The sequence below is a fragment of the Aethalodelphis obliquidens genome, unplaced genomic scaffold (assembly GCF_003676395.1).
Source record: "Aethalodelphis obliquidens isolate GAN/ISIS:26980383/991018 unplaced genomic scaffold, ASM367639v1 scaffold77, whole genome shotgun sequence".
NCBI lineage: Eukaryota > Metazoa > Chordata > Mammalia > Artiodactyla > Delphinidae > Aethalodelphis > Aethalodelphis obliquidens.
In genome coordinates this window covers 5,845-24,172 of record NW_020838021.1, presented here as the reverse complement: position 1 = coordinate 24,172, position 18,328 = coordinate 5,845, and the positions used below count along the sequence as shown (strand labels likewise).

General features: G+C 37.3%; 1 protein-coding gene across 1 annotated transcript in view; it reads right to left on the bottom strand.

Moving 5' to 3' along the window:
* ZNF280C (zinc finger protein 280C) overlaps positions 1 to 10,527 on the bottom strand; it is a 54,511-nt gene extending 43,984 nt beyond the window's left edge. The window contains exons 1-3 of the mRNA XM_027092321.1: positions 10,419 to 10,527; positions 1,347 to 1,392; positions 1,178 to 1,224 (exon numbers count right to left, since the gene is read on the bottom strand). Of these exons, the coding sequence (XP_026948122.1) occupies positions 1,178 to 1,208 (31 nt within the window). The 5' untranslated portion in view covers positions 1,209 to 1,224; positions 1,347 to 1,392; positions 10,419 to 10,527. The remainder of the gene's footprint in view (positions 1 to 1,177; positions 1,225 to 1,346; positions 1,393 to 10,418) is intronic.
* Between the last annotated feature and the right edge of the window lie 7,801 nt (positions 10,528 to 18,328).

Below are 18,328 nucleotides of genomic sequence, written 5' to 3'. Positions count from 1 at the left end.
TACTTAAAAAAATATATACAGAATGCTCTAAGTGAAATAATTAAGAGTGTAATTCATAGTTTAGCATTTACATATTGTGTCCCTCAGAGCCCTCATTTGTACTGTTTTTTCCATCTAAAATACCCTTCCTCCTTACCTTATACTGTCCATATTATTCAAGTATAGTAGAAAGAGCATGGACTTGACATCAAATTGAATAGCTCAAATCTTCATTGCACCATTTCTAATGTAACTCTGGAGAAATTACTTGAATCTGTTTCCTCACCTAAAATATGGGTGTAATATCTACCTAATAGAAGTGGTAATGTAGATTTAGGGAAAAGCTATATAAGTATCTAACTTCAAGCAATACTCAACAAAATATTAATTCCCTACTCCTTCCCAACTCTTGGTTCAATTGTAACTCCTCGATAAACTATTAGACCCTGTTTTTCTTCCACCTTTTACTACACTGACAGCCTATGCCAGGCAACTCAGAATATACTATATATAATCTCAAACTGCTATTTCTTAATGTGTCTTAACTGTGCATGTCTAACTCCAAAGTAAGCTCCTTGAGAGTAAAGAACATATTTTCTTCTTCCTTTACATTTCCTTTTACACACAGTAGTCTACTGGATATGCAGTATGCACTTAACATATGGTAATCTAAGGGCTAAGGAACTAGGCAAAGTCAGGCAATGCCAAATTAAAAAAAATGGGAGACCCATGTATACTGATAATAAAGAAATTTATATCTACGTTAATACCATGGTCTTAATGCCATGTTGATACATAGGTCTTCCTCATTCTTTTTAACTGGGTACCGACACTGTCAATATATTCAAGATAGATGGTTGAGTAAAAAATTGTAAGGGCACATAATAGCATATATAGTATGATCTTATTTAGAAATAATTTATTTTTTGTCTATGCATAGAAAAAGTCTGTGATTATGTATACCAACCCAATAATAGTAGTTATCTCTGGAAATGAGGAAGAAACACTTCATTTCTACTTTACTGACATTTTTATTGTATGTATTTCTTTTATACTATGGTATTACTTTAATAAATTTAAGTGTTTTTGTGTGTTTTTTTAACGTGCCCACCTCTGTCTCTCTCACCTTTCCTCATGAAGTAAGGTTATCAGTACAAGACCCAAGTACACTAGTATCACTTGCAGCAGCAATACTTACTTTTTGGTTGAAAAGGGTTGTCGTTGTCCATCAAGTTGCAGAGTCACCTATGCATTAACACATGACATCAATCAATTTTATGAGTCACTTTAAGTAACACCAAATATACTGAAACATGATACTTGGGATTCAGAAATCTTGGGTCTAATTTCAATCTCCAGAAACTCACCATGTGACTCCAGACAAGGTAGCAAGGTAGCTCTTAGTTTTCTGCCCTATAAAATAAAGATACTTACTATTAGGGTGGATTTATTAAATTAAATGTACACACATTAAATATTTTTCTCTACAAAAAGTTTACCTTTTGAGTTTGATATACACATGCTACTCACTTTCCATAATTGGTTCATTCCTGAATGAATGCAAATTTTGTAAATAAAATGCTGAATGTAATAAGCATTTATTATTTGAAGAAATCTGAAACTATTAAACTACAAATAATTTTTGAAAGACACCCTTCTGTAAATGAGTAATCACCCTGTAATACATGCCTTAGTAAATCTGAATTTTGAAATGCTAAGTAACGTTGACCTTTAACTGTTGCTCTTTACATTTCAGAAATAAATTAATATTATAAAAAAACACATTCAAAGAAATTTTTAGGTTTTGTTTCTTATCAACGCTAACTGAAAGGAACAGAAAATTAGTTGGATACACTTTATCATAGATTAACTCATTAAAAATAATTACTCATTGCCTCTGTACTCAATGTAATGTGCTCAGTTCTAGGGAAAAAATTAAGATGAATAAATCATAGTCCTTGCCTTCAGAAGTTTACAATCTAATGTCTACGTTTCTTTGGGCTTTTTAAAAAGCTGTTACATTAAACATTTTCAAAAAAACATTTAAATTGCTTTCTTTAAAACAGGAATTTCTGTTCTGAATTCTCATGCACATACACATTTTTTTACATACAAGATAAACATGCTTAAAAAACTATTTCAGCTATTTTAAAAAGTTAAAACTTAAACATCAATACTCTAAAGTATTAAGATAAATAGAGTTAACCGAGTTTCCACATTTGTCATAATCCTCAGAGTAGCAAAAGCAAGCTTTCTTGCTTTTTCCAATTCCAAATCATTTAGACTGAATTAGGTCAAAGGAAAAAAACGACTTTAACTCCAGAAGAACTTACTGGTATAAATGTTTGAATTACTATTACAAGAATCTAGTGAATTCTGTACTTAAGTAAATTCCCCTATTTCTGAGGTTTGGCTAATTAAAACCTCTGAACTTAATTATCTGAATAGTTATTGCTTGTCCCTAAACGAGAATTAAGGTAATGCATATGTCAAGTAGATAAATACACAACAATTCTTGCTCAGCATTAAGGACCTACTGCTACGAAGAATATAGAACATTTTTTAAGTCACAACTGTACAGCATTTGAGACTCATATAGAATCCTTTTATTAAATGATCATATACAATATCTATTGGTACAAATACCCTAAATTGGTACTAAATGTACGAGTAGTCTATATAAACAAGTCATATCCACTGCCCATGACTACAGCAGTACCTTTTGAGGCTGATAGCAGCCACCAAGGAGCCTCAGTTGGTACACTCATAAACACTCTCAGATGCCATTAGATCCATAACTTCAGTCTAAAGCTGTGCTATCCAATAAGGTAGTTGAGCCCCCCCAAAACTAACAGTTTTGGTGGCAAGGCAAGGAATTCCATGGGACATTAAATCATCTGTTAGAGAAATGGAATATCTAGCAAAATATGCAAGAAGTAGCTTAGAATCCCTGTAAGGGCAACTCCAAAGGGTCTCTAGGTTCTGCAACTCAGAGTTGGCACCAAAATAAGCGGAAAAGAACTCTCCACCTCAGCTACTGACAAGTAACTGACTAATTCCAAGTAACTGACTAATGAAAGACCTCCTCCAGCACAACCTATTCAGTTTTTTGGAGACTGCATGTATAAGTAATTATAATTTACATACATATATTTTGTTTCAGCTTTTATACATCTAAAATTCAACTATCTTTTAAGAGTTAATTCTACAAAAATTAAAAAAAACATTAGTGGATTAAAATAGTTACAATAGTAAATTGTATGTTATATGTATTTTACCACAAAATAAAATATTTTAAAAAGTAATAGATACAATTTCACACCCACTAGGATGGTTATAACCAAAAAGACAAACAATAACAAGTGCTGGCAAGGATACGGAGAAATTGGAACCCACATACACTGCTGGTAGGAGTATAAAATGGTGCAGACACTGTGGAAAACACTTTGGCAATTCCTTGCAAACTTAAAGTTACCATATGACCCAGCAATTCCACTCCTAGCAAGAGAGAATTGAACACGTATGTGTACACAAAAACTTGTAGATGAAAGTTCATAGAAGTATTATTGATAATAGCAAAAAGTAAACAACCCAGGGCTTCCCTGGTGGCGCAGTGGTTGAGAGTCCGCCTGCCGATGCAGGGGACACGGGTTCGTGCCCCGGTCTGGGAAGATCCCACATGCCGCGGAGCGGCTGGGGCCGTGAGCCATGGCTGCTGAGCCTGCGCGTCCAGAGCCTGTGCTCTGCAACAGGAGAGGCCACAGCAGTGAGAGGCCCGCATACCGCAAAAAAAAAAAAAAAAGTAAACAACCCAAATGCCTGATTAATGGAGAAACAAAATGTGATATATCTATACAATGGAATAATATTGTCATAGAAAGGAATGAAGTACTGATATATACTACCAAATGGATGGATGGACCGACCTTGAGAACATTATACTAAATGAAAGAAACCAGTCAAAAAGACCACATATTGTATGATTTCATTTATAGGAAATGTCCAGAAATGGCATATCCATAAAGGCAGAAAATAGAGTAGTGGCTGCTTAGTGCTGGGAGGGTTGGGGGGGAAATAAGGAGTGACTTCTAATGGGTATGGGGTTTCTTTATGGGGTGATTAAAAAAAAATGTTTTTTTGGTTTTTTTAAAAAATAAATTTATTTATTTATTTATGGCTGCACATGGGCTTTCTCTAGTTGCGGTGAGTGGGGGCTACTCTTTGTTGTGGTGTGCAGGCTTCTCACTGCGGTGGCTTCTCTTGCTGCAGAGCTCGGGCTCTAGGCGCTTGGGCTTTCAGTAGTTGTGGCTCATGGGCTCTAGAGCACAGGCTCAGTAGCTGTGGTGCACAGGCTTAGCTGCTCCGTGGCATGTGGGATCTTCCCGGACCAGGGCTCGAACCTGTGTCCCCTGCATTGGCAGGCAGATTCTTAGCCACTGCACCACCAGGGAAGTCCGAAAATGTTTTAAAATTGATTGTGGTGATGGGTGCACAACACTGTGAATGTACTAAAATCACTGAATTGTACATTGAATGGGTGAATTGTATGTTATGTGAATTATAGCTCAATAAAGCTGTTAAGCATATAATAAGCTGGTAGGATATAAGCCTGGTGGTGATGGAAGTCCCTATGTGGAGAAAGACTACCTAAGAAAGACGCCAACAAAGAGAATAGCAAAACCATAAGATTATGGAGTAGAGAAAAAGAGGGTAGGACAGGGAGACATTCAAGTTCTTTTGCTACCATTTAAACACCTAAGCCATGCTTGGAGGCAAAGTACCTACTAGAACTTTTCAGTTAAGAGAGGGAATAATTGTTCATTTCTGGTCAAACTACTTTGAGTTAAGTTTCTGGTACTTACATTCAATTCAAGATTAATAATACACTTTCCAACAAATTACCCCAACATTTTTGAAACTAACAGACCTCTGGGAAAATACTTATATTCCAGATGGTACAAGAAAGCTCTAAAACAATACATTGTTTTGCTATCTAAAATATTAACATAAGCATACTCCAAGGATCATCTGAATGACTACCTTAAAACGAAGCTCAGTTACATAATTTCAGTACTCACATTTTTAAAAACTGAGATATAACTGACATACATTATATTAGTTTCAGATGTACAACACAATGATTTGATATATGTGCATATGCAAAATTATCACCACAGTAAGTCTAGTTAACATCCATCACCACATATAGTTACAATTTTTTTTCTTGTGATGAGAACTTTTAAGCTCTACTCTCTTAGCAACCTTCAAATATACAATAGTCTTATTAACTGTAGTCACCACACTGTATTACATCCCCAGGACTTACAACTGGAAGCTTGTACCTTTTGACCACGTTCACCCAATTTTGTCCCCCCTCCCCCAACCACCAATCTGTTCTCTGTATCTATGAGGTGTGTGTGTGTGTGTGTGTGTGTGTGTGTGTGTGTTTAAAGATTCCACATACCAGTGAGATTATATGTTATTTGTCTTTCTTTGTCTGGCTTAGCATAATGCCCTAAAGGTCCATCCATGTTGTCGCAAATGGCAGGATTTCCTTCTTTTTTATGGCTGAATAGTATTCCACATTTTCTTTATTTGTTCATCCAAAGATGGACACTTAGGTTCTCCCATGTCTTGGCTATTACAATAATATTATAACATTATATTACAATAATGCTGCAATGAACATGGGAGTGCAGATATCTTTTTGAGTTAGTGTTTTTGTTTCCTCTGGATAAATACTCAGAAGAGGAAGTGTTGGATCATACCAGTACTCAATTTTTGTCTGTATTTACTACTGCATTGTCATCAAGTACTATCACTTTTACTGCTGCTGGCTAATAATAAAAGAACAGAGGGAGGGAATATCTAAATGATGCATTTATACTAAATGCAAGGAAAATGACAGTATTTATGGTTAGCTAGAGAAATGAAGGTATTGAAAACGTTTAAACAGAAAAATCTTGCTACTGTTTAGACAGATATGAATCATGGATATGAAAAACTCAAAAAAGTAGTCAGTGACTTTGTTTCACCAAAATACATTATTCAATGTATTAAAGTTGATTCGAATGGCATTGATTTTGCAGTTTTGATTATTTTGTTTTATGATTGTACAAGAACTCGAATAATATTTAAACATTTTAAGTAAGAGGGTGTCTGTGAAAATGTTTTCCTTATAATAGGAATTAATTGGTACCGTACTCAAATCCAAGAAACACTGGATTATACCTTGGTTTCTTAGACAATTTCACTGGCACCTAAACAATTCAAACTCTCAAACCAGGTTTTGGGAATAAATCACATATAATTTAGAAGGAAAATATAGACTCATCATCTTTTCTTTGTCCAAGAAGCTTTTATATTGTGGAAATGATTTATTTTTTTGAAAGCCTGAACACACGAAGTCCAGGTACATTTTGGGCAGATTTTTAATAACTCTACTATTTCCCCCCTAATTTAAGTTCTCAACTTTTGTCTGTTGACTTTCATACTTCATCTATATGTAGAAAATAGCTAGTTGACGCTAAGGTTTAAAATTCATTAGCATAATACTTTGCAAAGATTGTCTATATTTTAAAACATTTTAAAATTAGCTCTTGGGATGGACCACCCCTCTAATAAAATTTACTTTCTGCAAAGTAATTTTTAGATCATATTCAGGGTAAAGATTTTATCTATAAGATGTTTTTATTGTAATTGATATGTAAAAGATATAACCTGGAGAAAAGACAAATGCATAATTGGCCTTTCAAAGACGAACTATATAATAAATGTTTTAATAAGTTTCCTAAGCTATTCTTTAAAAAAATTATTTATTTATTTGGTTGCACCATCTCTTAGTTGCGGCAGGTGGGCTCTTTAGTTGCAGCACGTGAACTCTTAGTTGCAGCATGCAGGTGGGATCTAGTTTCCTGACCAGGGGTCAAACCAGGCCCCCTGCATTGGGAGCACAGAGTCTTAACCACTGTGCCACCAGGGAAGTCCCTTTCATAAGATATTCTATAATCATTAATTCCTAAAGTAACTTCAGGGAGTATATATTCTTAATTAATTCACATTTTAGAGAAGTAAAACTGATCCACTGGGAAAATATCAAGTAAAAATATGGAGCACAATTATGGGAATACTGGACATAGGGGCTGAATGACTGAGTGGGAATTTGAAGTCTACCACTTTCTGGTTGCCAAACCTATAGGATATTTAACTGGCCTCTTTGAACTTAGTTTTCCTATCTGTAAAATGAAAACAGTAATACCTTCCTTGCAGCACTACTGGAAGGTTAAATGAAGCACATGAAAATACAATACTTTGCATTATTTTGCTCAACTTTTCCTTCGTTACTGAAAATCATACAAGTTGATGAATATAAGCACTAAAAAGAAACAAAATTCTAGTTCATGTATAGAACTGTTAAATACTGTCACAAATAAAGAACACCAGATCAGCAGTTCTCAAACTTTTTTGGGCTCAGGTCCACTCTTCATTCTTAAAACGTATTGAGAACCCCAATGAGCCTTCTGTTTATGTGGATTATATCTATTGATACTTACCATATTAGAAATTGAAACTGAGAAAAAATTTAATATATATTAATTTACTTAAAGTAATAATAATCCCATTACATGTCCATATAAATATTTTTTAATTAAAATAACCAATTTCAAAAACAAAAAATTTAAGGAGAAGAATGACAATGATTTACATTTTTGCAAATGTCTTTAATATCTGTCTTAACAAAAGACAAGTGGAGGGCTTCCCTGGTGGTGCAGTGGTTGAGAGTCCGCCTGCTGATGCAGGGGACACAGGCTCGTGCCCGGTCCGTGCCTGGTCCGGGAAGATCCCACATGCCACGGAGCGGCTGGGCCCGTGAGCCATGGCCGCTGGGCCTGCGTGTCCGGAGCCTGTGCTCCGCAACGGGAGAGGCCACAACAGTAAGAGGCCCGCGCAAAAAAAAAAAAAAAACAAAAAAAACAGTGAGAGGCCCGCGCAAGTGGATTCTTTTATCAGCTTCTGGAATGTATTTTTTGTTCTTCTAAGTATATACAAAGACGTACACCATGTCTAAACACTTATTAAATACCTAATAAAACTGGTTTCACTATTTCTTTATTCTTATGTAAATTATTTCTAAAATGACTTATAAAAGATGAAATAAAAATTGTCCATTGGACCCAGATGGTACATAGGGATGACTACTTTTCCTGATATACTATTATTTAAAACACTCCTTAAAAGAAAACTGCTTTGCAATGAATGAATTTCAAAAGTCTAGACACATGTTTGATACAAATTACTGAGTAAAACAAGTCTTCTGGGGTCATTATTTAAAACAACCTGACTGAAAATCATATATATTTTAAGTCCTTCTCTGAAGCAAGAAGAAAAAATATTCAGGGCTACGTATTTAATTAGTGAATATGTCAAATATTTCTGATCTTTGAAAAGTCACTTTTGAAATAAAATACATTTTCAATATAAATTTCCAATACCCTATCTGTCACTAAAACTATGGGTTACTTTCTATTCACAAAAATTGCTATTCATTTAGGTATTGCCCCTGTCCAACTGGTATAACAAGAACGATAGAAAAATTTCGGTATGGATCTAAATGTCCTCTTGAATAAAGAAAACAAATTGGATAGAAGAGGAGGTACAGAATTATATATCCTTTCCCCTTACTCTCCTCTTCCACTAAGAAAGCTGATGCTGAGAAGTAAAACCCTGGGCTGAAAAAATCAGATTGGACTAGAAAACTTAACTGGGGAAAAGGGGTTGAAGAGAAGAAGCTGAAATTTGGATCCCTTCAACGTAGAACTTTTTTCAACTTTTCAACATGCTTGGAAATAATAACAATATTATTTAAATACTAAAAAAGTTGAAAAGATATGAAGTCTTTAAAAAATATTTTACTGAAGTATAGTTGATTTACAATGTTGTGTTGATATGAAGTCTTAAATATTTTAAATATAAAGGAAAAGAGAATTGAAAAGTGTTACTTATATATTTTAGGTGAGTCTCCATGCTTATTCTCCTTGACCACCTCACTCTCATAAAAAATGGATCACAATATAGTGAATTAAGCACTGGGTGAGGAGTCAGAAGACCTAGGTTCGAGAATTGGTTCTATCACTCCTAGCCACATGACCTCGGTAAAGTCTCCTCCTTGAGGTTGTTTCCTCACCTTCTAAACAGTTCTATCAACACCCCACAGCCCATCTCAAAAGAGGTGATAGCCATGAAATATACAAATGCAAGATACAACTGCAGTGGGACTTGTACAAATGTTAAAACATCAAGGGCACACAGCCTTAATTTTATAAGCAACCCAGTGTCTTCATAGGCTTAGTAAAGCTTCTGCTTAAGGAGACAGTTTGAGTTTTCACTGTAACCCCCCAAAGCAAGACACATCACAAATGCTAAGACCAGACCTCTGTAGTTAAAACTCTACTTCTTGGTTTTAATTTTATGTTTAATGGCACTAAAAGGCATTAAAAATCACAGTTCAAACCTGAAAATAATAAAAGCAAAATTTAAGTTCACAGATTAAAAAATCTTTGCAAACAAAGAGAACTCCTTGGATGTAGACCTCCTGTGCTTGTAGAAGCTGGTTCACTTGACATTTTCTGCTCTGATTTCTCCTTTTTTAAAAAAAGCATTAAAACTTGGGATGAGTTAAGAGGAACTCCCTCCGTGTCTAGAGAAGGATAAAACCTCAGAATGAGATAATTTTTTCCGTCTCATTAAGTAAAACCTGCAAAGATCACTGTTAAAAAACTGTGTCTCTAACTCCACGTTTCTCCTCAGGGCTCTTCTCTAGACAATAACGGAATGGAGCACGATTTCTATGACGGAGGAGTGAAGTCCCTTTGGCAAGAACAAGGGTGTGAGCATTGAATGACCAGTAACCTGGGTGGGGGGGAATCAGGACAGAAAGGAGGGGCCCAAGAGACCAGAAAGTTCGGAACCCTCTCTGGTCTCTATTCCCATGACTGAAGAGCCGTGGGGATGGGCGGGTCTCGCCAAACATCGGCATCATATATACAAAAGACCAAAGGGAGTTGCCTCCAGAAAGAAAAGCCAAAACCAGGCTGGGACCGACCGACACATAGGCCCCGGAAGGTGAGGAGGCAGCAGTGGCAACCGAGTGACCCCGGCCCTCAGGCCGCCAAACGCTGCCGCCAAGCAGCTACCTTTCCGAGATGCCTCCCCCCGCCGGACTGGTGCAAGATGGTGGCCCACCCGCCACCGCGCCGCCCAGTCCGTCCCCTCCCCCGCGCCCTGGGCCATCCTGGCAACGCACGCCAGCATCCAGACCCTCGACCTGCAGTCCTCACGGCCGGGCCACCTCAGCTGCCCTCAGAGTACGGTGGCCATAGCCTCGCGGGAGAGCCCCTGCCTGCTTCCGCGCGGCGCAGGCGGGGGCGGGGGACACTTACCGCGAGCGGAGCAGGTCGGCCTGACTGGGACTCGGAGGAGGAGAAAGAGGAGGAGGAAAGGGAGGAGCGTGAAAACATTAGGCGGCGTCCACAGCCACAGCCTGGGGCGACTCTCAGCGCGGAATAAGCACCTCAGAAGAGGGTAGAAGTATATAACTACGCGCGCTGACTCATGGGTAGACGCCAGCTTCTCCCCCGCCCCCCAAACATCCGGGTTTCTTTTCTAACTGACCAGGGAGGGCGGGCGCGGACATGTGCGTGGCCTTACACATTCTCGAAGGCAGCGGTGCTCTGCCTGCGGGTGGTGGGCTGTGGGCCGCATTCCGCGGGTCAGGGCGAGGGTCTGGGCTGATGCCTATCTCCTCGGCCAGACCACTGTCTAGCCCGTGTTGCAATCCCGAAATCAGGGCTACACATGAAATGTGAGCACATGGAAACGTGAATTCTGGGTCCTCCCAGTGTGTAAGGGCTAGAAGGACCAATTAAAAAAAAAATACTGTACCCAACAGGTGAAGACATAAATCAGATGAGTAAAAGGAATAAAAATCAGGTTATTTTAAATAATTGGTTAATTTTACCAGATTTGTTTTTAAAAATATGATTTTGGTTGCATCTCTGTTATTCCTAACTCAGTCATATAGTCGTCTGTAATAGTTATTAAAATGTTAAGAAAAAAATACATTTACAAGAAAAACACTTGCAAGATACTGCTTACACAAACATATTCTAAACAATGTGTACTAAACAGTATAGAAAATGTTCTCTCCCAATTTCCTCACAAGGTCTATGGCACTAGTGTTCCTCCTCTCAAGACTTAAAATCTTGCCTCAGTAGTTCCTTAACACACATGTAAGTTCAATCAGCCACTGAACTCTACCAATTCTTCTATTTGAGCTAGTTTCTTCTTTCTCACCTAATACTGCTCTTTGCTACTGGCCCTGATAGACAGAGAATGATCAAAATAACAAACTTGGAAAGTTTAAAGTTCCAAAATCTTAAAGTATTCATAGATTGCTCCCCACTTCTGGACAGGCTGATAAGAAAGCCCAGCTCCCTCTTCCATGTTGTCAGTAGCAAACTTAAAACTAGCAAATTTACAGTCCTGGCGCCTTCACCCTCGCGGGAAATTTCTAACTCGCAACTCTCCAGCCTGACTCCTCCTTGGGCGCAGGTGGGAAATTTAAAACTTGCAAACCTACAGCTAATGAGGGAGTGCTTTTCCCCAGTCCCCTGCCTGAAGACTATAAAGGCCCAACGCACTCCCTCTGCTTCTGTCTCAAGACAGTCCTGACCATTTTGGCCCCCCTGCTTTCCGTGGGGGTGTGTCCCTTGAGTAATAAAATTTCTCTCAAATTCTGTGTGTAGTGTCATGAGCCTGCACATCTGAACTAAAATTAGGAGGAGGAAGAGTCAATCTGCCTCAGAGGGAGGACCAGAAATTGTTTATAAAACAAACAAAAATCCCAATCCAATTTATTCTTTCTTCAGGAAAAATATAACAGCCAAGAAGACTGGAAAACTCTGGTCAGCAAATTTTCTTTCAAAAGGAAATGTATATGAGAAGCCAAATTATAATAAAAAGGACGCCTGGTGAGAATGGAATCAGCACAAGGGAAATTGTTTGGATGATTTTGACTACTCTATCCTTAAAACTCCTCTTGACTAACTTGTCCACGTGGTCTTTTTTTTTTCCAGGACCACCATTCATCAGGATTTACTCCTGTATAGCCTTTTGTGGGCAATTTTTAATTGAGATAAGTTAACATAAAAATACACCATTTTTAAGTGTAAATACAGTGATTTCTAATATACTCACAATATTGTGTAACTATCTCCACTGTTTAATCAGAACATTTCCATCATCCCCCAAAAGAAACCCCATACTTATTAATAGCCACTCCCAATTCCCTCCTACCCACACACCGTGGCCTTTTTTAACCAGTGGAGGGAAATAGAATCAAGGGTATCCCACAAAAGATGCAACACTCTCATGTTTTTCTACTTGAGTTTGGAATAATTTTTTATCAACTTTTTATCAACCAATTTTGTGTCTCTACAGATCTGCCTGTTCTGGACATTGCACATAAATAGGATCACAGTATGCAGCTTTTTGTGTCTAGCTTCTTTCACTTACCATAATGTTTCTGAGGTAGCTTCATCTATGTAGTAGCATGTATCAGTAGTTCATTCCATATTTATGGCTGCATAATATTTTATTGTATAGATATACCAATTTTTGTTTATCCATTCTTCAGCTGATGGATATTTGGGTTATTTCCACTTTTTGGCTATTATAAATAATATAGCTGTGAACATTGGTGTACAGACTTAAAAAACAGCTTTATTGAGATATAATTCTCTATTGAGATATAGACATATATTCAAATGAAAATAAAAAATTATTCCAAACTCAGGTAGAAAAACATGTGAGTGTTGCATCTTTTGTGGGATACCCTTGATTCCATTTCCCTCCACTGGTTAAAAAAGGCCATTTCTAAGCAAAATGGTGATACTGTGAAACAAGTTTGTCTGCTACTCCTTTTCCTTCTTCCCTTTCCATGTTTCTTCCCCTACTGCCAACACACTCCAGTACCCTGGAAATTCATGATGCCTTGGTGTGTTTATGATACCTACCTGAGCTTCCTTCTCCAGAAAGTGTCTCATTCTATTTCTTTTTATTCTTATCTGTTGCCCTTATTTTTCTCTGAAACCTTACTTATCTCTAGCATAACCCTCAGAGACTTGCTCTTTGCTAGGTAGCTATTGTAACTGACTGACCTGGGCTAATGGACTGGTTTTGCTCCTAAAGAGTGGTTGCACACAGAAAAGTATGGCAAATTTTAACCCTTGAGAGTTGGCCATGGTAGGAAAATTACTAATCAGGGCTCACTGGTTCTAGGAGAACTAATTTACCAACACAACACTGATTAAATTCTGTGGTCTCAATGCCTGTGGCCCAGTGCTTAACTAAGAGGTGCCTCAGGAAGCGCCTCATCTTCTTTTTAACCAAAGGAGCAACTACATGTTTATATTTTGAACTCCTACCTAATACTTATGTGAAGAACAGTTTCCACTGATATAAAATAAATAATAAACATTTGAAAACTACTGTTTTAGGCCAACCAACTAATTTTGAAGATGAGTCAATGGAAAATTAGAACGGTTAAAAAGAGTTGTTCAATATCACACAAAGGACAAGAGAAAAATGGCAGGGCAAGTACTATAACCTAGGTTTCCCTATTCCTAGTCTAATGCTCTTCCTATTTTTACTTAATGGTCCCACATTAAAATTTCCCTGTTTTGTTTCTCATCCCATGAAAAAAACAAAGATGTCAAGTAGTGTATCTGATAGAATAACCAAAGTTCCCAGTAATGTATGCTGATTATGAGTGGGGCCTTCTAGAGAAAATGCCCCCTCAGAACATTTTAGTGAATGGAAGAAACTGAATGCAAGAAAGAAAGGAGAAGTAGCAGTAGAGGCACTGGGTATACAGTAATGATTACAATTGTAATTTTAAAAATTATAAAAAATTATATAGCACTTAGTGTGTGCCAAACACTGTTCTCAGTACTTCATAATATTAATTACTCAATACAACAATTCTATCGGGAAAGTACTCTTTTTATCATCCCCATTTACAGATGGCACAAAGATGGTAAGTACTTTGTTTGCAGTCGTACAACTAGAAAGCGATAAAGCCAGGATTTGAACCCAGGCATTCCTGCTCTAGCATCTAGAATCTAAGCCATTAGACTGACTTATCTCTTCAGATGTTCAATAAATATATGTTGAACGAATAAGTGACTGAATAGATAGTAGATACTGGGATCAGAGATTCTTGGGGACATATCAAATAACGGGAACATCAAACAATGCTGTCTTCACGTAGAATAAGTGCAACAGAGTAAGTCGAATGAATCTTTTATTAAGAAAAAGTCACTCTTGTCATAAATTTTGGTGGGGAAAAACAGGTTTAATCAACTAGGCCTCTAGGATTCTAGTTAAGCCTTTCTATGTCCCTCACATTTCTGATTGAACCACTTAGCAGTAGAGGGCTCTTGAACAAGTCTCAAGGATGATCAGCCCACTTATATAATTTCTAGGAAAAGAGTCTTCCCACTCCTCTGGTAACTGTATACAGAGACTGACTTAGCCCTTCAAAGTTGAAAGGTTTAAAATTTTGTAATCAGTACTTTTCATTATGCTATATGTTAAAGGGTGGGGGGGGGGATAAGGAAGTATACAACATAGACCCTTCTCTTATGGCATTACAATCTAATTGGCAAGCTAGGCTCAACACCCCACAAATGATTAGTGAGCAATGCAAGAACACTTATAATCAAGTGTGTGATTCAGACTGTCAAGCAGAGTGAGAATTTAGAGAAATGGGATATTAGAGCAGATGGAAATAGATGTGGAAGGCCTGGTCTGAAACTGAGTTTAAACTAAGCGGGGTCTTGCAGGATGAACACAACTTGATAAAGCAAAGAAGAGCATTTTAGGTAAGAGGAGAGACATGAAGGAAACCAACCATAGATAATGCTTCTATGACTCAATAAATGGACCACTTTGATTAAAGCAGATATTGTGCATCAGGGATAAGGGAACTGAGGTTGGGTATTTATTCATTTACTCATTCATTCATGGAGCAAATGCTAAGTGAGCACAATGTCATGTGTTGGGAATATTGTGATAAATGGGACCCAATCCTGGCCTTCAAGTTGCTTATATTCAAGTAGTAGAAACAGATTCATAAGCATAATAGTGCTATGATAGAAGTATGCTCCAAGTGGGCTCCTGACTCAGCTTGGCTGTGTCAGGGAAGGCTTCATGGAGGAAGTGATGGCTGAGCTTAAATTATTGATAGGATTCAACCAATCAAAAGTGGGGAGGACAGTTAGAGTGGCAGAGAGAAGCATGGGCAAATCCTACATGAGTAGGATCATGTAGCAGCCATGGCAATAGTCTAATCAGATCTTCCTATGAGAGTACCTGCTGTGGAGATCACTGATGACAGACTCTAGCTACAACACCCTTGAATCCATTGCAGTGTTCCCATCAGGCCATGCTTCCCCCCAGGGAATTCTCAGACAAAGACTGGGCATAGCAGGGTTACTAGTATCAGTCCATTTTTTGCCCATTGTGGGATTCTTTTAATGGGCAACTTTTGCTTGGGTACTCCCCGTCAACCTTGTCCAAGACTTTAGAACTTCATTGCAGTATGAGGCTCTTCCTACTCAATCCTTCTTTCCTCTCTTTCACAAGCGTCAGACCTGCATCATGGTTTCTAAGCTCTTCCCAACTACTGCTGCTCCCTCCCTTTCTATCCTTTACAAATGGTTCTTCCAATAAATATTTTGCATGTCCAATCCTGTCTTGACCTCTTCTTTTCTGAGGAATTAAACTGACACAAAGCATCAAAATATATGCAGGAGAACAAAACATCATGCAGTATTACTTGTGGGTAAGGGCCAGTGGAGGGAAATCAGATGGAGAGGTAGATGCGGGTGGGGGTGGGGCAGATGACTGAGGGCGCTGAATACCTTGCACAGGAACTTGGACTTTAAGCCTGTGGACATAGGGAGCCACTGAAAATTTTTATGGAAGAATGAAGTGCAGATTTGTGATTTAGCTTTGATCTCTCTGGACACAAAGTGGAAGAGAGACTTGAAGGAGTTAAGGCTAGATGCATGAACAAGAGACCTGATTTTAAATCCAGCCTCTCCTACTTATTATGCATATTTGTAATATGGTAGCATCTGTAGTATTTGTAAGTAATTTACTCTGACCCTTTGTTTCCTCATCTTTAAAATGGGGGGAAGATCTACTCTACAGAATCATTTTAAAATAAAATATGATAATATAGTTAATACATGCCTAGCATAGTACCTGATACAGAGTAGAAGCTCAATAACTGGTATCTTTTTTCTCTTTTATTATTATTTTACACTTGTAACTTAAAAAAATTAAAGTATTGGCTGAGGATAACAGAAAAAAAGGCTAGATGCACGGAGACTAATTAAGATGCCTTTGTGGTGGTTTAGAAAGAAATAAAAACGACAGTGACAATAGGAAGGAAGAGGAGAAGAATTTAATTAATATTTAGGCAGAAAAACTGGGGGGACTTGGTGAATGTCTGGTTGTGGGGATTAAGTGTGAAGGTGGAACCTAAGATGAGGCCCAGTTCTGTAGTGTGGGCTTCTGTGTAGAGAATATGAGAGGAATCGTCAGCTTCAAGTTCCATTTAGGATATGTTTGGGTTGTTGCTCTATGGATCATGTATGGGACATTAAGATGTCCAGCAATTTGTCATATATGGAAGTCTAAAACTCAAGAGATAATTCTGAGTTGGAGATAAAGATTTGGGATAGGTTAGTGGGTATGTGAACTCACCTAGTGGAATGTGTCAAGTAAGAAGAGGAATGAGCTGAAGATGAATTTAAAAGTGGCACCCTTTGTATAAAAATATATGTTACAGAATACTCTTGGAAATATACTCAATGGAATCTGAATTCAACAGGGTTTTATATTCACCACCATCCATTTAAAAAATACCAGGAGACCCAGCCATTCCATTTCTAGATATCTAAGAGCAATGAGTATATACATCCACCATGAGATATGAACAAGAATATCCATAGTATTTTACTCATAATAACCAAAACCTAGAGAAAAACCAATCGTCCATCAGGAGTAAATAAATAATGGCACATACATACACTGGAATATTATACAGCAGTGGTTCTCACAAACCCTTTACACTCTTAAAACTTACTGAAGACACCAAGGAGTGTTTATTTCTGCAAGTTACTTATAATGATTTTTTTGTATTAAAAATTAATGCTGAAAAATTTCAAAATACTTATATACTAATTTTAACAATAAATCTATTACGTTAACATACATTACATAATGCATACACAGCAATGATAATTATGGCTAAAGGTTGTCACCACAGATTCTACAGACGTTAAAGGTTAATAGGAAAGCACTGTGAATGACATCATGTCAACATATTCAACAACATGGATGAAAAGGACAAATTTATTGAAAAATACAACTTACCAAAACAGACACAAGAAGCAGAAAGTCTGAATATCCCTTTATCTATTCAACAAACTGAATAGTTTTTTTGTTAAAAAAACTTTTCCAAAGGAAAACTGCAGGGTGGTCGCTGCGGCGGGAGGCGGGGTCTGCTAGCACTCTAATTGGCACAGAGTTTACAACTTAAAAACTGGTTTATATAAGTCCATGCCTCTCTCTCGCTTTGTCACAGCTTACCCTTCCCGCTTCCCATATCCTCAAGTCCATTCTCTACTAGGTCTGTGTCTTTATTCTTATCTTACCCCTAGGTTCTTCATGACATTTTTTTCCTTAAATTCCATATATATGTGTTAGCATACGGTATTTGTCTTTCAACTGATTCATTTTGTTATAAAGCAGAAACTAACACACCATTATAAAGCAATTATACTCCAATAAAGATGTAAAAAAAACTGGTTTATACACTGTATAGTTTCTTTAGAGCTGCAAACAACAGCACTAAAATATTTATAAATATTTATAAATAAATCTAATTAAATTCCTCTACGTGGAAATTACAAAACAGAGTTGAGAGAAATTAAAGAATACCTAATACAGAAATATAGCATGATTCAATATTGTTAATGTGATAATTCTCCCCAAATCTATAGGTATAACACAAACAAAACTCCAGCAAGTTTTTTTTTTTTAAATGCTTAAAATACACCATTGAGAAAAAGAAAAGGCAAGCCAGATACTGGGAAAAAATATTCACAATACATACATCAAACAAAGGACTTATATCCAGAATATACACACAGACATACACACACTCAATAACAAGAAAAAAAAACAGTAATGGGAAAAAGATTTGAACATACACTTG